A 22449-nucleotide genomic window follows, 5' to 3' on the forward strand; every position below is an offset into this window, starting at 1 on the left:
TGTTCATCATCCATTTTAGCGGGAGTTGCCACCGCGGCAACTCCCGCTAAGCAGCAAAACCTGATTTTACTTCAGCAGCACAGACGGTGCTTAAAAAATGATTGCAGGCTACACTGTGGAAGAGATGCTGCCGCTGCGTACTGTAGAGTCTCCGTCTTTAAAAAATGTATTTACTATTTAAAGAGTTTAATTTCTATTGTTTGCCCACTCAAGGTTTAGAGGGATTTTAAGAAGTATTTAGTTAAATTACTTATTGAGTAATTAAGTTACTTTTCTGACACAGTAATTATTTTAAATACAATATTGACAAAGTAATTAATTACTTTTTTAAAGTAACTCACCCAACACTGCCTAGCCCTTGTACCTGCTGTCTGCATACACGCCCACGAGGTCTTTAAAAAGCAGCAGCTGAGCTCTGAGCTTCTGAAGACGATCAGCTGTTCTGTGGTGCGCTCCTGGGATCATCAAAGACTGCACGTGTTCAACCCATCTTGCAAAATAAAAATTTGGATACTGCTGCACATAATAATGATCAGCTCATCTCTAACCTCCTATTATTGGTTACATTCGTGGTGGAGTAGTCTCAAATGAGTAACTTCTCAAATATTAACTCTTGTCAGTCCCATTCAGCCTTTCATCGATATCCAAGCACAGAAACTGTTTCTATTACATGATGTCCAGCCTAGCACTGACACCACTGAGCTCACAAAGAATTCAACACTGAGCATCGTAACATTGATCAGAAAGTGTGCTCGGTCTCACAGGAACGACCCTTAGTTGGTTTCAAAGAGGCAGGATTTTGTCTCCACTCACACTCATGAATCACAGAGAACCTTGAATGCTGTGTAGAGCTGATCATCAGTTATTGGGCCCCTCTTATTTAATCTCTGTATGCTTCCTATAAGTAGTGGCTCATTATTATAACTAATCAGATGATACCCAGATGTATTTGGATGATCCTGTCAGTTTATGAACTGTGACATATCATGCACCTGCATGAAATACTCACACGTTTTCTAATGTAACCCAGCATCAGTGAGACTGATGTAATTTAAAACAGAACAAAACAACATATTTATATAAGTATATTTAGTACATTGCATCTTACTGATAACCCTTTTTCTCCATCGTCCATGCATGTTTTTGTTCCTTTATTGCCTCCATCAGGCCTCCTCCTGCCCACTGGCACCCACATCCACACCCCTCCCACTCTCAGTACCTCCCTCCCCAACCACGTCCACTACAGCAGCGGCTCAGCTGTGATAAAGATGGAACATGTTCTCGGAGCTCGTCATGCTACGCTTCCCGTTCTGCAGCACTGATGCTCTGATGCTGATCACCATCAATCTGTCAGCAGCTGAGGTGCAGAGAGTGGGTGGAGGAAGTCAGCATAGTTTTCCTCATAAATAATTTTCACTCCACAGAAATGATGAGCTGAAGGAAGATTATTTATGTCTTTTTTTTTTTAAAGAAAATTGAGATGAAAGTAGAAAAACACGTGTTTTTAGAAAACAAAGAAACACAACACAAAAGGAGCTTTTTTATGAAACACTGACTGTGAACGAGGTGTTCAGTTAACAATCAAGTTTAAAACAGCACAGATTGAATCGGTGTGATTCAATCTGAGTGTCACTGATAACCACAGTGGAACAGAGACGCTGGTTAGTCTGCAGGACCGCGGTAACACTACTCGCCTTTGGAACTACAGGTCGGGGTTTCACTCCTGACCAGGGCATCTGAAAAAGAAGTGCATATTTTTGCTAAAGTTAATATTGCCAATCAATGTCTGACTCTTCTTCAGTCCTGTGAAGATGGCTCTGGATTTAGTGCTACTGGCAGTATCGTAATTAATCATTAATGACTGGGGTGGGAATCGTTTTGATGCTTACGAGACACGTGTCCACAAAGGGAGCACAGTAACTTAATGGATTAAACACAGTTGTTATTGAGTCTTTGTGTCAGCAGGGACTCTGTGTAGTCTAGGGCGACTGTGGCTCAGGTGGTAGAGCAGATCAGCTCCTGATTGGAAGGCTGGTGGTTTGATTCCTGGCTCCTGCAGTCTGCATACTAACCACAAATTGCCTTCCGATGCGTTCCTCGGAGTGTGACTGTTTATTAGTTGCACTTGAGTTTAGAAGTGGGTGTGATTGGGTGAATGAGGCATGTTGAGCGGCGCTTTGAGCACTCCGGGAGAGTAGAAAAGCGCTGTATAAGAATCAGTCCATTTAGCACAAAGTCATTAGAGATATAATTAGATTAAAAAAACTAAGGTTGCCGTGTAAATTCAAGCCACATTTTAAGTGAAGTAAAAAAAATGCAAACATTACAATATTTGCAATTTATCAGTAACAAAAAAACCCACCAACCCATGTATTTGTGTTCCTTATTTTTAAAGTGAGAACAAATAATAATAAAGTGAGAATAGTATTTAACAGTTGCTTTACCTCTGCTTCGGTTATAAAGTATTATTAGGATGAAAATAAGACTGACGGAGAAACTGGTGCAGCATTGTTCTTTAGATCACGTTCAGGGCACTGGTTGAACACATACCCACATATTTGAGCTTAAAAGTGATGTTAACACAAAGCCATAACATTCTTTTCAGAAACGTCTGGACATAACCAAGTATAAATATGAATCGAATAAGATGGAAGTTAGTTCACAGTTTTCCCTGTCTGCACGGTGAAAGCAATCTGAGATCACAACAACAACAACAACAACAACAACAACAACAACAATAAGAATCCCATTCAAGAGAGAAATTTATTTCCATGTAGCAGAAATGACAAACAGTCTGTTCAAAGATAAATAATGTTTTGTAGCAAACAAGTTTCAGATTTTTAGTATTTTAAAGACAACGATTGCCTTTAATACAAAATGAAGATATTTTCTTATCAAGTTAAATATATATTTTAAAATATATGAATTATAATTAACACAGAGACGATAATTAAGTAGTTGTGGGTAATTTTGTATTTTGTGTGGAGACAATGGAAATATGATTTGTGAACAGCCAGGTTTACCTGAGTGAGTTCCTGAGATAGTCGTTGTGAATCTTTTCACTCTGATTAATCAGTGTTTGGATCGTGCATGTTTCATTTTCACTGAGCATCCTGCCTGCTGGCTTTTCTGTGCACGGACCGTTGGGATCAGTAAAGACGCTGTTGATTGATTTCGCTCTTGACTGATCACAACTACACTGCTGTGGATAAAGCAGCATGACTTTAAAGGATTGCTCGTGACACACACACACACACACACACACACACACACACACACACACACACACACACACACACACACACACGTAAAGCTTCCAAGGTGCTTCTTTAGCATCTTTAAAATGTAATTTAAAATGTAAAATGTTGTAAAATGTAATGTCTTCTCTTGGTTACTGAGTTTTTAGGAGATCAGCAGACATCGTGACTAACAGTGACAAACAGGTTACCGCGTAAAACACGATCGAGAAACATTTTGGTAGCTAGGCTGTAACGTCTCCACGCTGGATCAATTTAAAATGAGCTTCATAACAGTCTGCACATGTGTACAGATTCCACCAGAGAAGCATCACAAACCCAGACACATTGAGGTGGTCATAAAAGAGCAAATGTAACACCAGTGACACTGAAAAAACAAACACTGATATACAAAGTGGCTTCTTTTAGCTTTTTAAAAGATAGAATATGTAACACCGGAATAATGATTTTTTACGCTTGTATTATCGTCTACATTACATCATTACGTCTGCCTTCAACAATCTTAAAATCCTTAGATTCTCCACATGTGTTTGATACAGTCTGTGTACATGATGCCTGTAAGTGGCACCTTTACTCTCATTCTAACCACCAACCAAGTACAACAACAGGACTAAAGTGTCAACATAGTCTTAAACGTGTTTTGACCACAAACAGCAGCACTGGGCAACACTGTAACATAGCACTAGCTACTTAGTTAGCTCATGTATTACTGTGATCGATATATCATGTTTGGTGGCTTACTGGAACGATACAAAGAGAATATACTGTGAGTATAGCCCAACTAAATCTATGCAAAGAAAACGTTAATGCATGACACTGATGATGAACACAAGCAGGATTTCTTACTGAGTTATGACTGTTAAAGGGGAAGCTCCACTGTGATCCCAGGAAACTGATGAATTTATGTTGAGAAGTTTGGAAAAGAAACATTTTGAAAACCAATCCCAGTTCTACACTCTCGTTCATAAATGGCTTTACTGGAGGATTGTCTTTCTCTTTGCTTCTGTCCTCTATCACTTATTCTGCTCTATATGTCCATGAAGATAAACGAGTAGAAGTTTATTCCTGCTCAGACTGACACCATCACAGTCAACATTTACAACAAGAAGAATCATCATGGCAAATGTATGGTGTGTGAAAATTCCAAGCACTCGGTTTTCCAATTATAGTACATCCTGCTTAACTGATGCTTATTAATTCCTTCAAACTCATTGTAGCATGTAAAATAGAGCTCCCTCATGACATGAATACTAATGTAAGTTTCAACAGTTCAGCTGTTGCCAGCCGTCTTTCAGCTCAGAGGTTTGCTTTACGTTCTTGCACCTAAACAGAATAAATCCCCTTTGATAAAGAGCATTTCTAAATATTTCAGTCACTGTAACAGACTCAGTGTATTTGCTGGTGACAGGTGTGTGTGCAGTGCTTGTACAGCGATGTGTGTGGATTATGTCCAGACTCGCTGAGAGCTCTGCAGTCAAGTGCTTGTAGTTGGAGTAAATAAAGCATGGAGTCGGGGTTCCTTCTGACTGACACTAAGCCAGCGGGGTCAGGCCGTAGGGCTACCCCAAACAAAAAACCTCAACACTTCTTTTACCATTGCTCTTCACTGCTCGCCAAAGGCTTGATTGATTGATTCACTGGCCAATCAGAGTTCATTGATCACAGAAACCCTTACCCCCAGCTCTCTAGGCCTTCTCTTAGTCCATTCATCTGCTGCCTGTCAGACGTATTCACTCGAGGACTGTAGCTGTGAGTGCTCACACTTTTACAATAACCTCCTCTGGCTTTCTGAAGAAAATCCTTTACAGAGTTTCAAATGGAGGGCAATAAGGTTTTTATTTTAACGTCTGGTCTCGATCAGATTGCTTTTGCAGTAATAATGGATTTTTCCTGGTGTAAAACCCATAAAAATGGGATTTTTGAACATGATGCATTATTTTCGAGCTGATTCAGAGCTGTCGTAGACATGTCAGAAACAGACTGCTGAAATCAAACATGTTTTGGAATCATACAAAAATGTCTGGTCCTTATAACTCCACATCTGACTTGAGAGATCATCAGTCACATGACTTCCTATTCTGCTTGTGCCAAAAGATAATTCTTCACAATTCTGTGTTAAATTGATGAGATCTGCCACTCTGTGGCAGGTTGCTTTCCATAGCATCAGTCAGACGTAGGTTGTAAATGTGACTCACAGATAGTTGGCAGGCATAGTTTCTAAGAGCCATTGAGGCCTTCAGCCCCTCCCACCTTCTCTTAACCTGGTCAGAGAGGAGGAAGCAGGTGGAAATGGTCTGCCTAAGGAGAGGAGGCCGTAAGGCAATGAACTGAACTGATGACTCATTTCTAAGTATTTTTATCAAGTCTCAATTACATCAGTTTTGACTTTAATAGTGGAACAGTGTCTGCCTCTATGCTGCTTTTAACATGAGCGGTTATCGAGTAGTTTCATCAGAGCTAAAGTTACTGCTCAGAGGGTCACGCCTGAACCAACAAACATGGTTCCCTTTAAAACATGCTACACTCAGAAACGTGGTAGAAAGCACTTGTTTATGATGCTCAGAAGCTCAACAAGAGCTCGGTCTCGCACAGAGAGTTGACTTTGAGTTGACTGAAAAGGTAAAGTGTGTGAGTGTAGATATTTGGTGTGTTTGTGTCCTGGGACTTGGATATACCTGATATGTGGAATGATTCAGAAGTAGCTGCTATATTCTGCCAAAAGTAGAAACCACAGGGCACAGTGCTGTTATCTAATTGAAATGGTGGTTAACCTTTAATGACATGAAAGTCTTTTTGATTGTTGAATCTTTGTTTCTCGTCTGGTAAAATTAGCCACTTTTAAAAAGCCATTCATTTATTTTCTATGTATTTATGTGAGCTGAGCAGAAGTCTCATATTATTGATGACTGTTACTGATTGTATGCCTCTTTGTTTGCAGGGGGGATATTTGAGTCCATTGAAAGTGGCCCATCAGGTGCGGAGGAACTCGCCTTTAAGTTTGCTTTAAACACAATCAACAGAAACAGAACTCTGCTTCCAAACACCACACTCACCTATGACATCCAAAGGATAAACATCTATGACAGTTTCGAGGCCTCCAGGAAAGGTATTTGCTTGCTTGTGATTGTGTGTGCATATATATAAATATATATGTAGTCACTGTTTCAGGCCCCTGAGCTGAGCTGCACTCGTTTAGGTTGTGGCAGTTATAATCAGGCGAGGGAGAAATGGCTGAGCACTACAAATGTAAACAGAGATAATTGATTGGTTCCAGGTAATGACTCAGCGGCAGTAATTCAAAGACCTGCTTGGCCCCCAGAGACAGCCAATAAAGTGCTATAATCTATCAGTTTTCTGTGAGCATCAGGCTGACATTTCAAGTCCCTTATCAATTATGGGCCATTATATCCTGTCTTAGTGATTTACTCAAGTCTCTTTTATTAAATAAGGTAATCAGAGTGCACAGCAAATACAAGGATATGTGTTGTTGGTAAGTCATCAAACTGAAGATGCACCTGTAGACCTATGATGGGAGTATATTTAATAGATTTAGACTTGTTGTCAATAGACAAAACTACACATGAGGACAAAATTATTATCTCCTCTTTGAGCCACAAAACACTGCTGTGAAATTATGTGCTTTAACTCTGTAATGCCTAAAGCTTGTAAAAACCAGTTAAATGGGTTATCTTCCAGTTTACATCCAGTATGAAAACGTTAGCATGGTTTCGATCTGTCTGAGAAATCATCACGCCAAAAACAAAAGAAATCCGTTTCGACTGATTAGAGTTGTTGATGCTCATGAAGCAAAGTTGCCAAAGTGTTTCCAAGTATCAAAAACTGGAGTGCAGACATCAAGAAAATCAAAGAGTCAGTGCAGGATAATCCTGTTAGAGGAAGCCAACGATGTCAACGACTCTGTAACAAAATCTAGAGAGAGAGATGTCGAAAGACCCCATGACAACTGCCAAGATGATACTTGGAAATGACTTCGTCAAGTTGAAAATTGTTGACTCAAAGAAGGAGAGACCACTTCAAGCTGGACTGCAGTGCGCTAAGGTAACCTGGAGAACGATTATGGATACTGGGCATGCTTCCTTTGGTCAGATGAGACAAAACTACAGTTCTTTGGCCACAGCGCTGCTGCGTATTTACCAAGAAAGAAGGAAGAGGCGTATAACCCAAAGTGTAGGGATGCTTCAGTGAATCTGCAACTGGGAATTTCGTAATTGAATACTGGGTCTGGTTTGTTGTTTTGTCTTCCCACACTTTAATGATCCAAAACATATTTTGCTCCTAGTGAAGCGCAACCTCTAGAAGACCACAATGAATGATATTGACTGACCTGCACGAAGCCCCGATATGAGTCCTATTGAAAATCTGTCGGATGAATTGAAGACCAAGGTCCATGTCAGAAGACCATTAGGAGGAGGAGGTTTGCCAAAGAAGATAAGGCTGGGACTCCACTTACTGAAAACTACAATCCTGTAATAACGTATCCAGTAAAAATCATGCACACTTGCATCAGGGTGACTAATAATGTTGACCTTGGTAGGTTTTAGTTTTTGTGAAATAATATGTTACTGTGTGCAAAGCAAAACGATCAAAGCACACAACATAAAACTAAACCTTTGAAAAATGACATTTTCATAAGAATGAATAATGATGAATTGTAAATAAATAATTCTGTCCTCATCTGTAATGTATGCAAAGCTGACCTGTGTAATGGTTATATACATCTATCATGGCGCAGTGGTCTGATGCAGAACACAGATTAATGTTGACGTATTGCATCCGAGGAGCAGCGGGCTAACCAATTTAAATGCTTTGTCTCCCTAGCCTGTGACCAGCTTTCTCTTGGGGTAGCAGCGATTTTCGGTCCCTCTCACAGTTCCTCTGCTAATGCTGTCCAGTCTATTTGCAATGCCCTTGGGGTCCCACACATCCAGACCAAATGGAAGCATCAGGTGTCAGACAACAGAGATGTCTTCTATGTGAGCCTTTATCCAGACTTCTCCTCCCTCAGCCGGGCTATCCTGGACTTGGTCCACTTCTTCAAATGGAAGACGGTGACGGTGGTTTATGATGACAGCACTGGTAAGGCCGCATACACAGTTCTTGTACTGAAAGTTCTTGTCATATATGCATTTAAAAAACTGAGAGTTTATAAATGTTTTAATAGCATTTCATGCTAAAATATTTTCACTTGAAAAGATTCCTTCCCAGTATTGAATGTTCAGTTTGTGTTTGGGAAGAGGAAAATAGTAGAGTGGTCTACTGTGAAGGTATGGACAGGACTTTTATTTTTGTTGGACAAAAGAACAAGAGCAGGATGGTTAAGTTCAAACTGCATCCAGGAGAGAAGCATCATACTGCTAACAGAAATCCATCTGCACAGATAGCATGCTAATACAAAGCATGCTATCTGTGCAAAGAGCATGCTAAGACAAAGCTAGGCCCTAATCTGCAGCAGGTTACAAACGATGAGCTCCGTTACTACCTGTTCATGCAGGTAGAAGAATTATTGTGGAAATGACTTTAAGTGTCTTTGGATTAACTTTGAACTTTGCTTTATGTATATACGTAAAAACTAAAAGAAAGATCCCGTATATGTCCCCATTAGGATAGAGATTTGTCTTAATCTAGGTGACTGTGGCCTTTAACCTGTTAACTAATAATTATGGGACAGTTTCTTTCAGATCAGTTTAAAAGTATTGAAACAAATAGATTTAAAAATACTTCCCTCATTGAGTAATTAAGTAACATACTGCAAAGTAAGACATAAAGTGTAATACATTACAAACTGCTGAAGTTTTGGAAAATAGAGGGTTAAACTTTTTTCAGTCTGACCTTTCACACACACATTTTCCACTACAAACTACAAACATTCATTCATTCGTTTATCTTTCAGTGTACTCTAAAAAACAAAAGGTAAATCAAAACTACAGCAGTGCTACAGAATCCAAGAACTCTCTGTGTCACTTGCTTTTACTGAGGTTTTGGCTTGTTGAGTTCATAATCTGTGAGGAAGTAGCTTTTCTCCTTATGCGGTGAATGAAACCTTGTTCAGACTATGAGTCCAGTCTAGGTCACCAGATGACAAATAAGCCAGCAGGCTGGGTACATGGACCATATGCCAGAGGTCAGGGTAAGTGCCAGCATGGAGACAGGCTGCCAGGCCTCCCAGAGTTCCATCCAACAGACAGGCTGCAACTGAACTGGCCTGGATCGAAGAACTGCAGTGCATGTGTTCAGCTAGTGCATGCTTTGTGGAACAAACCAGTAGGCACACATGATCAGGGAAATCTGCAAATAGCAGTGTGAAAGATTTTATCAGTGGTTTACTGTCCTTACGTTCTGTTGTGAATAGTCAGGACTGGAGATAAACAGTGGAAAAGAGGTTTAAGTCAGCCATAGAAATTTGTAGTGTTAGTGACGGTGCGTACACACCGAACGCGATAGACGCGACCAGAGCGTCAGGTTTACATGAAGTCAATGGAGGAGCGCGATGAAGCGCGACTGGGGGTCCCGCGAAAATTCAGAAGCAGATTTGCGTCGCAAAAATGTGTTAGTCACACTTGAAGCGCGAATAGAAATACGCGCGGCAGTTGGTGTGGTGCATTTTGTGCATTCACGCATATCGCGTCTACAGCTTGAGTTGGACAAATCTGAACTCCAGCTTCAAGTCACGCCACGACAACCAATCAGGAGCCTGGTGACGTGATGCTCTGACCTAGTTCAAAGGGGCGGGTCCAGCCAAAGCTCCTTCTCTTCCACTTTAAGTGGAAAACTCCTTTTTATTCCTGTCTCCCTGTAAATAGTTATATTTTATATATTTATGTTTAATGTTTTTCTGTTTGAGAATTTTAATATTATTTCAAATAAATGTTTGTAATGACTAATGTCTCAGTTCTACTACACAGCAAATACTGGCACACAACTTGACATGTAGAATTTATTTCATATCATACTAATGAAAAAATATACTACTACATAGGAACACAGTGAAGACCAATTATTTAAGAGAATAAAGAGAGGTTAGTTTATTTTGGAGGCAAGCTCCATTTATTAAGAGAATTTAAAATGGCAGGAACGCTCTTTAGAGGTTTGTGGGTGGCTCAGAGCCGTTGTGGGGACGTCGCTGGAACTTCAAATTGGGGAGTAATGGAATACATGTACCCGTGTTAAGTAATTAAAATACAAACTAAGAGTAACTGTATTCCGTTACAGTTGCCTTTTAAATAGGTGGTAATCAGAATAAAGTTACTTTGTTGAAATAAATAGAATACACGGGGTCATTTCCTGTTTCATATGTTAGGCTGCCCCCTCTCTATGCCTTCTCCAATTTTGGTGATTAAACACAGCTGGACACATCTTTAGCTCAGTTGGATGAGCATGTCGTATGGCTGAGAGCGGCCGGCACGGGTTTGACTGCGAACGCTGTTAGCTGGCGTTAGCTGAGGTCAGTTCACAGACTGCAGACTGTTAGGTCGTTTTTAAATACTCAAGTACGCGAATCTGTACTCACGTTTTCACTAGTCAGGACTTCTTAAGTTCACACGGGAGTCTGGACTTACTGACTTCCCCAGCTTGATCGCTCAACAACATCATAGCTCCAGGGTTTTACTGCCATCCCCTCTTAATTTAACGGTGGTTGATATCTGCAATGGAAACTACACATGACATAGAAATTACATATGATGTAGTAGATCTCTTCAAGAAAAAAAAGATAATTTAAAAATGTATCTTAAGCACTTTGACTAAATTCTGTTTCATAATGTCGCATAAGCTTCATACAGTTAAGCACAATCACTACATGACAGAAACACAAGCTTCATCTCTCTTAATAAACATAGTCCACATGTATGCCTGAATAAAAACAAACAGGTGAGACGTTAGAACGCTTTTATTTTTATTTTAGCAAACACTCAAACCTACAACAGACAGCTGCTGGTGTTTGGAAGAGAACTGAACAATATTTAAAATATAATCTCATCATTTTTGGAGCAGCCTTCAAGTATTTTGTTTGTTTGTGTGTGTGTGTGTGTGTGTGTGTGTGTGTGTGTGTGTGTGTGATGGAGTTTATGGGTGGGGCTTTGAAACTGATTGATCCCACAACCGCAGTTAATTAAGTTGTAAAGTGGACACAGCTAGGTCATCCTGGGGTTAACAACAGCTTGATTTTCTGTCTTGGTGATGGGAAATGAGCTCCTGGGTTGACCTACAAACACCTTTACCTGCTCAGTGTCACCATTTACACAGGTGACTTGATAGTAAATGCAGATAGCCCTGATAGAGGACACTGAGGGCAAACTGAAGCATTGAAGGAGACTGGTTTGAATCATTGAACTGGTTCCAGCAGGACTGGGTTTTATTTTTATTTTCTGTCTTGCTGCATTGCTACCTTTAGCTACCTGCCTAAAGTACCAAGACAAAGGCAATGTAGCAGAACATTTCTATTCTATATAATCTCACGGTTTCTTCCTCAGGAGTCCACATCTGCTGTTCTCCACCTGCTTTCCAGAATGGGACATAAAAGGGGGGAAAAGAAACAATCTCTCTTTGTGTGCTGCTTTTCCGCCATGAAGGCGGCAAACAAGCAAATCAATAACAATAATGGCCCTCTTCTAACGGCTCAACTTTGTAATAGCCAAACTGAAATGGCAGCAGCATGTGTTATAGCTCCCCCAGTCAGCCATTACATCCGTACAACAACCAGGAATAGCACTGCTGCAGCTGCTGCTGTTGCAAAGTTTGATTACACCCACGATATATTTGACTGTGTGCTACTTTATGTATCAGTGTGCTCCATGGACCAAATGTGTCCAAGCATCAGGTTTTAGGTATTATGACCAACGAGTCATTTTGTCTGTTATTACTACACAACCTTTTCCTGAAAAAGACCCTGAGCAGAGTCCAAACATGATTCTAACCATCAAGGTTTCAAGCTCAGTCTCTTACAATGACACATGTGATAAAGCTTAGTGAACTCCTAACTGTTTATAGAGCAAGTTCAATAAAGAGATAGCGTCATCAGCAGGTACTGACTGTGGTTCATTCAATTAAGCTATCTGGCAGTTAGACTCTGATGGCCCATCACAGCAAAACAGAATCTCAGTAGCGACAGGAATTAAGCGGAGAATCCCCCGGAGTCTTGATGCTGGTGGTGGAGATGAAGATGGAGCTTTTAAAAAAACACTATTGAAAGCAAAAACAATCGAGTTATTAGAAAAAGACTTAACTGACATAATAGAAAATTTGAATGATACACTAAACCTGTGAGGTGTTTCCTGCTGAAACGTCTGTCGTTATCATCAGACTCTGTGTACACTGAATGCTGCTCCGGTCTAAAACTGCTTGTTTGTTTGTACTGGCTGTTTGAAATTTGAGTATCAGATCTGTGCAGGAAATTGTGACCAGTTGACTGCTTCAACACTGCAATCAGTAGGTAGATGGAACAGATACACCCCCAGTCCCCTCCTAGTCCAGTGATGGAAGGCTGTTAGAATAGATTACGAGCTGTTATGGATGGCATGGATTTCAGCAAGAGTGAATGTGTAACAAAAGCAAAACATGACTAAAGCTAGAAAGATCACAAACTGAGGAAAATGTTCCAGAATACAAATACAATGAGCTGCTGATAGTAGAGAAATATTCCTTCTTTAAGTCTGCCAGTGGACAGCCAAACAGGCTGACAGGGTGAGTTTCACTCAGCCAGTTTGAAGAGGCAGATGGATAATATGACAGGATGTGTTGAAAGGTGTTCCACTCAGGTTTTTTAAGGTCAGTAAATCCTGACGTGGCAAAAAGAAATCTTTGAGCAAAATAAAGTGCTGACGTTTCACGATCCCAGCTAGCCACTGTGCGCGTACGCATGCAGGTCCGAATCCACGCGAACCTGAAATCTGGTGTGGGCTGCCGTCAGCTCTTAGTTACTTCTGTAGTTACAATTGACATTGACTTTAAACTCAGTTCTCCACCATCCATGTGTCAGTTCCCAATAACACACAAAACAGGTCATTGATATTCAGTGATGCTGATAACAGGCTATGGTCTGATTGGCACACTCCTGACTAATCACATCGCAGCAGTGACTTCAGCCTCGTCTCACTGCTCAGCACACATACACGCTACATACATGCAAGAGTTGAGATTATTTAGCAACGTTTGAGACTCTTAATGGGTGAAAGCCTTCAAATCTCAGTCCCATATTTATTTGCTGATTTACTGAATAATAATTATGTGAAAGCTGACACAGTGAGTGGAGAAGAAGAGGCGCAGGGATCTCCTGCTGTTACCCTCCATTCCTCTATCATACATATAGTAACTTATTTGCTCCCATTCTCAAATTCTGTGACAATTTTGGTGTTGATATATGTGATGCAATATGTGAAGAGTACAATTAATTACAGAGACTGAGTTCAGGGAAACTTTTCTCAGCATAAATCATTGAAGTCTGGGTGAATAAATCTAGTTTCCAGTAATAAATACATATTTTCTGTCTTCCTCACATTTACACCCAGAGACGTGTTGATGGGGGGGCAGCAGCAGGATGCATGTGCACATTTCTGAAGCTTTGCTTCTGCTTTAATCTTTCTTCAGCTTCTCCAAATGTCATTGAACTTAAATAAGCTGTCCAAAGTGGTGAGGGTCAAAGTAACCTTGACCCTGACTCTCAGCAGCTTAGTGACTCATCAGCCAGTACTCCTATCACACATGTGGATCGGCCGTCTGGAGGAGTTACTTCAACATCTATATGGCCAATGATGATTGATGGCTCAGTAAAAGGAACTCTTCTTCCTCGTCGGGGGCAATGGAGTAGAAGGGGAGTTGGATGGTGGAAGGGCTGCTCTCTTATAAGGATATTTATCACAGGTGGACCAATCTGGTTTATGCTCAGGAGACTCCCAGACGGCCCCATAATAAATGCTTAGGGGGGATGAAATATTCATGCAGAGTTAAATATGGATCCACAGTCAATACTGATCAGCGCTGACACTCCTCTTTCCTCCCACTTGAGAAATTTTTGCCAGTATTGCCTGTGCATGCAGATTTTTAAAGGCATGAAGGAGGATTCAGCCATGCAGAAGGGAAGGAGAAATATCTCAGGTGAGGAAGAGCGTTAGAGTGCTGCTGCAACATGTGTTTATGATGAGAAAGTGCAGCAGTCAGGTGTGTCAGCCTGTTTTTATTGGTGTTAACTAACTAACTAACTAACTAACTAACTGTAAAACAGAGAGCTGTGCTAGGTGCAGAAGCTGTTTCTCTCCTCAGACAGCTCAGGCAACACAAAGAGAAGATGCACAAAGACACGTTTAGTTTCGCTCTGTCGTCTGGAAACACAAAGATTATGGCCGAGAAAATTAGGCTGATTGTTTTAGTGGCAACAGTGTTAGAAGATCTTTACTTACAACACTTCATGAATTTATATAAATCCTGGGAGTCACTAAATGGATCAACACAGGTACATCTGTACATGCATCTGTCACAAACACTTACTCCACTGCCACTGATTTTAAGATTTAAATGCACAGCACTCCTTAGTTGTCAAACATTTATTGAATCTGTAGTGATGTCAGGCTGTAAGGCTGAGGTCCACCTGTCAACATGAACCCATTCATTATGTTCTTACTGTAAGCTCATGTGGCCTGCTGCATTCTTCCTGAATGTCTTCTTTCTGCACTGCTTCCTGGCTGATTTAGTGAAGAACTGCAAACTATTATCACTGCTGTAGTTATCATTTAGTCTAAGCTGCCAATAACAAGTGATGGAGGAAGATTTTAAGAACCAGTGCTTTAGTGAAAGTGCACAGGGGATCAATGATCTCAGAGCAGCAGCAGCTTGTCTTGCACTAGTCTCCCATCAGTTTCCCACCAAGGCCACAAGTTTATTTGCATTGCACCCACTTCAGGTGTCATCAGCCCATTCAGTGGGCGTTATTATAGTAATGAGCCCCATAGATGTGGGCCGGTAGGCGTCTTCTATACCTGCTAGATGGTCAGAAAGTTTGTTATCATCCATTAAGATGAAGCATCACTAACAGGATGATGGGAAGACTCCAGAATCCATTGTCACTGCTTTCCGGTGGATACGGCAGCGTTTACAGGTAAGACCATTTAAATGGAGAGATTATGATACGTCAGTGAGTGTCAATGAGCACTGAAAATGTGATGTTATGTGTTGAGAAAGCAGCTTTGAGATGCATTTGTAGACATTGTTACGTGTTTTATCACCTTTAGCTTAGTTACTGTGCAAAGGTATTGTAGTATACTGTCGTACAGTGATTACTGTCAGGAGAGAAAAATCAGTTTCTCTCCTGACTAAGTTGCTAGTTAATTAAATTAGCAGTAAAATGGTTATTTGCAGCCTGATTCTGAAGAAATATCCTGATTATCTTCAATGCATTTTTAGTCAGTATGTGCTAGTTCCACTGCTTTGTTCAAACTGTATCATATCGGCTCAGGATCAATGTAAAATTAAGTTCTGAAAAAAGTCTGGCTCCTTTACTCCTGCATGACAAACCTCAGGCTGGTGTTTGTTGGACCTTCTTTCCTGCTGGCACACCTCTGAGGCTGTTAGAAACTCACAGTAATGTTTACATCATGCAAAGACTGCCAGACTCTGCAATTCTGTAAATGATCAGTGACTGAGGCTGACGGTAAACACGTGCTGTCCTCTATACTGTATTTTTGTGACTGATTTATTAATACGTTTTATGTTGTTTGTTTATTAATTGAGAGAAGATAGATCTAAGAAGTGCAAAGAGAAACACTGTTGCTTTAATACTTTGAGCTGCATCAGCTTACAGTTTGGAGACCTGTGTTCAGCGCTGCATCAATAATCAACATGTCCCCTTCACATGTCATTGTAGTTTTTGCTTTTGTTCTTTCAGAGATGGATTGGAAATTAAAAAGTCCTTAAAAGATTTTTCTCCTCCCCGACCCTTAAAGCTTCTTCTGACCTTCTCAGAAACAAAGGTGAGCAACAATCCTTAATATGTGCTTTTAACATATTAGTGATTTATATACCAGCCTTGTATTCATTTTTCAGGTGGTTTGTTCATCCACAGAAGCTTCATTTGTCACTGTGGGACTGCTGTGTCACCTGAAAAACCATGTCATCCATTCTCACATGATGTTCTGTTTATAGAAGAATTTTAGAGAAATGTATTCCTCTGCCAAAAGGGAAGGCTACAGTGTTTCCATAGATTACCTCTGTATGAATGCGCTTATTAGAGGAAGGCAAGTGTTTGCCCTTTTTTGTTCCTCAGCTACAGTCAGTGCTATCACAGGCAGGTGGTCAACATTAGGAGAAGACAAGAAGTAAAAGGATTTCAAACAGGCAGCTGCAGTGAGGCCACAGCCACCTTACACTGAGACCAGAAAGCATCTGAAAGAAGCTTTTTATGCTAGCTGTTTGTTATTAATAAAAAAAATAAAAAATATTTATAAATATATATTTGTAAAGAGAATTTCAGTGGATTTTCTGTCACATGTATTGTGTTAGCCCTGTGAGAAACTGGCAGCCTGTCCTGCCTTTGTCCTGTGGAAGCTCGGATGGGCTTCATCCTCCTGCGACCATGAACTGGATACATCGTATTCCAATTATGTCATCTGATCATTTACAAACTTAAAGTAGCAGTTTTTACCCGACAGCCGTATCCACACTGAACACTGAACTCAAAAACCACTGACTACAAGACTTATTTATTTATTATGTGTAATATTTATCACTTCTATTTCTTAGTATTACCTCTGCATACATTTCTTATTTATACTATTATTAGGCACGAGTCCATATCCTGACAGTGCACCAGAGGTGGGACCAAGTCATTGTTTTGCAAGTCTCAAGTAAGTCTCAAGTCTTTATCCTCAAGTCTCAAGTCAAGTCTCAAGTAATGTCAGGCAAGTCAGAGTCGAGTCTCAAGTCACTGGTGTAAAAGTCCGAGTAAAGTCACAAGTCTGAAATTTTGAATTTCAAGTCCTTTCGAGTCATTAAAAAAAACGAAAAAAAGCATGTTGCAGTTATATGGTAAATGTAAATATTAGACCATGTAATTTTTAAATCTGTGTTTTTCTCAACACATGACAAAATAGTGAACTTAGAAAATATACACAAATTGTGAAATTGCACCTCTTTAAAATGCAGCTCAATTAAACCTAGCTCCAAGAATAATTTTCACCGACAGTTCTGAGATAAGCTGCATGTTATTCTTGGATGCGGTTGTAGGACCGGCTTTAAAATCGCATGACAAAAATATCATACACATTAAAAAAAACTGCATCACCAACGTAGCCTGGACAACATTTGCTAGTTAGACGAAGTCAGCTATCTCATCGTAGCATATTTATATGCATATTTATAATTACACGGTTCTTGGAGTGAGTGCATACACTCGTGAAGTTTAGTAACTTCCGGTCACTGCAACAAGCCCAGGTACAGTTTACCGACGGATGGGTGCAGGACCTTGAAATGCACCGTGTAGAACGAAAGACCATCGTACCTATCATAAGTTTACCAGTCTCACAAATCGTCTTCATAAATACACATTCGTTAACCGTTTATTAATAGGACCTTTGAGCTCAACGATAATTAATGGAGTGGAAATAATTTCTGGTAGCATCACAGAAATGTAGCAGTGACAATAATACTGTATGCTGTAATCGCACTGGGCAATTAGTGATACAAAACAACTGTTTTACCCTGTGAATAAAAGTATATGTTTTTGTCAATGTACCATAATAACAGAAGCGAAACACAATATTGTGTCAGGACAATTCACTATTTATGCACAATAAACAAAGAAGCATAGCGCGACAATTTCTGTTCAGCGCCAGACTTGCTTGTAACCTATATCACCAATTATGTTATGAAAATGACGCATTAACTACTACAGCAGACTGACCTTTGTGGAAATGCTTGGAGCAGACTAACCTGTGAGCTGGAGTGTTCTGGGACGTAATATTTTGTCTTTGAATGGCTGCAATCCAGTCGCCTCTTTGTTACTTCGGAAACATTTTTTTTTTTTTTTTTTTGTTACTTCGGAAACATGGCTCGAACAATTTCTCTTCAACGACGTAATCCGATAACAACCGATCTCTTTACCCGTCGGCTTCCCGTGGCTGTCATGCGACCGGCTATTGCAGTTAATAATACAACAGCTTCTTGACATTTTTGTGTTTCTTTTTATCGCTGTGTGACTGATTTCAATTGAAAGCCTGCGTGCGCTAGTACCGCTTGCCACGAGTTCCCAGAATCCTTTGCGGTTCTACCCGTGAATGACGTCACATTTTCAATCTATAATATGCATGTTAAATTTTATATTTGGGGTAAAATATCAAGTCTTTTCAAGTAAACCGGTTCAAGTCCAATTCAAGTCCCAGGTCATTGGTGTAAAAGTCCAAGTCAAGTCACAAGTCTTAGAACATTTTTTCAAGTCAAGTCTAAAGTCATAAAATTAATGACTCGAGTCTGACTCGAGTCCAAGTCATGTGACTCGAGTCCACACCTCTGCAGTGCACCATAATGTCGTTGCACATTCTAATATAATGAAAATAAGCATTTAATCAAAATGTAAGTAATGACAAATTCTAAAACATAAACCTGACATTAAAGTATAACTACATGTTCATTTGTGGACATTTAGTTGAATGTTATTCAGTGACTTTTGCATTTGCCATTTGCAGTGATACACTTTCTTTTTCATCTTTTTCATTTTCATTTCTTACGTGTCAGTCAGATGCTGCATAGGACGCATGTTGTAACGTTATAGTTTTATTTGCTGTGTGTAACTGTGGCTATTCAACCTCATTAAACAACACATTCAAGCTGCATGATGCACATAAAACGACTAAAATCATCTTCTTTTTTTGGTTTATTGTCTTTGAACCAGCAGATAAAGCCCGTGGCATTCACAAGTCTGTGAAGAAATATTTGAGGCCATGCACTGAAAAGGTATTTTTATTACCATAAGATATTTGGAGTAACAGTTACTACAACTCTGTGGTTGTGCTTTAGTAAAGGTCACAGTCTAAGAGGTCTGTTGTTGATATTTGACACAGATAGAAGCTCAATTCTTCTGAATATAGTTACAATTACATATTTTAGAAATACCTCAAACAGCTTTTAAAAGTTTGACATTGTGATCATATGACACTAGATATCAAGTGATGCGATTTAAGGTCATTTACACTAACCAGTGTCAGTATAACTGTAACATGTTTTTACGTTTCTGAAACACGTATGAATATAAAATATAAAAATGGGAAAGAATGGCAGACTAATATTCATTGATACGGACATATACATGCATTATGAAATGTATGTGTCCTCGATAACTGTTTTTTTTATCATGTCATGTGACATCCGTGACCAAATTGACATGACAGAACCCGAGACACAGCCCAGCCACAAAGTGAACTAACTCATGTAGCTAAAGACAGCAGGGTTAAAGACACCTCACTAACCTACCTGAGACATTGCATTGAATTATTGTTTATATCTTCATCGTTTCACCTGACTGGTTTCAGCTCAGATATTCTGCTTTTTCCTTTTGGTAGATCAAAGCAACTCGTGCTGTTTCTGCTGCTTCCATTTTGATGCCACAAAGAAGAAGAAAGCTTCAAACAAGTGTGGATCATAGTCTCAGTGCACAGTGTGCTGATATTGGTCACTTACTGCATTGGTTTTAAAAGCAACGTGTCCACCACAATCAACAGACTGATCAAAAACTTTGACATATGTGTTGTTGTTTTAAGATGTGTGATATTAGGGGTTGATGTTTTAAAATCCTTCCATTTATAAAATTCACCAAAATGGAGGCTGAATGCACTTTGCATCATGTTGTTACCTTCAAACATGAATAAGGTTTACCTGCAGGAGGTTTGATGGGGCAGATACTTAAATATACACATGCACCTTTTCATTTCCATTCAAGAATCCTACTTTGATTTCAGTTTACATATTTTTGAACCAAATGTTGGATGTGACTATGATGGACTGGACACCTGCCCAGGGTGCAGACTGTCCTTCAGTCAAGGATCCCAGGATAGACCACAGCCCAACAACAACAACAATGGACTGGGCTGTCAGTGTTCAAGTTCAAGTTCAAGTTCAAATTGTATTCGCCACATGTAGTGGCAGGTTGCCCTGCAGTGGAATGAACCCGCCCCCCGACCTTGCACACACAACACAGACATCACATGGGGATACAAGTCAGAGAATGGTTGCATTACAGAAAAACACTGAAATGTACACTACAATGGGAAAGTACAAGAGGAAAAAAGAGACCTCTACTCATGCTGGGCTATAGAGGAAAGCATGAGAACAGGAAACAAAAAAACTCCTCTGCAGAGAAAGCACATAAACGTCCACAGTACAGCATTATAGAGCACGTGACCAGCAACAGGGTTGGGTAGGGGATGAGGAGTAATCCGAGGCAACACAGCAGCCATCCTGCCACTGCGCCGTCTCTCCAGCACGGGCTCAGACCCGCCTCGTGTTCCCAGGAGGCAACAAGCATCGAAGGCGTTGGAAGGGGAAGGGGGATGAGTGAGTGCTTATCAGTGTAAGTGTATGTGTGTGCGTGTCCATAGTTCAGCTCAGACAGTGTCCTTCGCCCTGCCAGGCTAAGTAAACCGTCAACACACAGTCGTTATCAGGGAGTTCTTGTTCGGCTCCAGCCTTGAGCCCACAGCTGGCGCCGAGGGGATATCCGCTTTATGATGTTGATGTTGTTGATGTTGTTGATTTTTCTTTTATGCGAGCAGCTCATGAGAATTTCAAAGCTGTTCTTTAACACTCCGACTCCGATGTTATTCCATCCTGTCAATGCAAGGGGCACTGATCACAGATCAAATAGTAAAAGAAAAGAGAAACAAATAAATGTCATTTTCATCTCTCATAGCATAGGAGTAGTCTTATTATTAATGATGACTTAGACTAATAATTTATGTTAGATTGTGAATTATGCTATTGTTTTGGTATGCTGCTGTTGGTATCCAAGTTATACCTGAATTTAACCAACCGGTCGCAGCAGATGGCCCCTGCCCCTCCCTGAGCCTGGTCCCACTGGAGGTTTCTTCCTGTTAAAAGGGAGTTTTTCCTTCCCACTGTCGCCAAAGTGCTTGCTCATAGGGGCTCATATGATTGTTGGGTTTTTCTCTGTATGTATTATTGTAGGGTCTACCTTACAATATAAAGCACCTTGAGGCGACTGTTGTTGTGATTTGGCGCTGTGTAAATAAAATTGAATTGAATTGAACTGAATTCGACTAACAGCATTATTAATAGAATGTGTTTGTTTTTCCTATTTTCTAATATAATAATGATGACATTGTAAATAAGTGGAAATCTCATGTTCTCACAGTCCTAATGGCAGTATGATGATTCTTCAAAGCTCCTGCTTTGAAACACTGGACTTTACCTCATGAAAGATTAAAATATAATATAATATATATAAAATTAAAACATCTGTGTCTGCAGCACATTCACTCAGGCTGGGTAGGAGTCAAAAACTGGCAGTGATTACAAACACAAAGACAAGCAGTCCATGCAGAGGTCACACGTACAGAGACCAAAATGAAACAGCAGTGAAAAGTAACTGGACACTGAAAAACCTAAAGCAACGTGGCAGGGGACCCAGGGTTACAATTAGCCACAAAAGAGAAAGAACTGACAAAGGCAACAAATAAACTGAGAGGAATACAGAAAAACTGGTGATTAGAAAATAAATAAGAAAAGGACTTCAACCTCTACCTGGAATACTTGAAGCTTTTATAAAGTCACTGAGTCAACACTTTCTAAGACATTTGTTTTCTTATATGCTGGGACCTCTTGTTTAGGTTTAACAGCTTTTCAGTCCATGCAGGTTAGGGTTTGGTCCCGCTCAGATAAATGATCTCCAATCACAGCGCAGCTCGTAAAGATGAAGACACATACAGAGTGTGATCTGAGTTTGGTGAACTTTGTTAGTAACAAATGACAGTAAAAAAGTTAATGACAAAACATGCAAAATATTCACTAATAATAACAAAGCAGAAAAACAGTCATACTCAGATTTTTACACTCTTAGTTGCTCTCGCTGTAATCTTGCTGTGATCTAATGTTCAGTACATGATAAGGGGATGTCCTGAGGATGCCATTGGTCGTCTCTGGTGATGTAACCACGAATAGGAGGAAAAGCGTCTGCCTG

The 22449-nt window shown here is 40.1% G+C and overlaps 1 protein-coding gene across 4 annotated transcripts in view; it reads left to right on the top strand.

The window, feature by feature from the left end:
* LOC120719346 (glutamate receptor ionotropic, kainate 2) overlaps positions 1-22449 on the top strand; it is a 330887-nt gene that overhangs the window by 87666 nt on the left and 220772 nt on the right. For all 4 annotated transcript variants that reach the window (XM_040008464.1, XM_040008466.1, XM_040008467.1 and 1 more), the window contains exons 3-4: positions 6196-6363; positions 8097-8354. In XM_040008464.1, coding sequence (XP_039864398.1) covers positions 6196-6363; positions 8097-8354 — 426 coding nt within the window. The remainder of the gene's footprint in view (positions 1-6195; positions 6364-8096; positions 8355-22449) is intronic.

Source organism: Simochromis diagramma, unplaced genomic scaffold (assembly GCF_900408965.1).
Source record: "Simochromis diagramma unplaced genomic scaffold, fSimDia1.1 OVJJ01000313.1, whole genome shotgun sequence".
NCBI lineage: Eukaryota > Metazoa > Chordata > Actinopteri > Cichliformes > Cichlidae > Simochromis > Simochromis diagramma.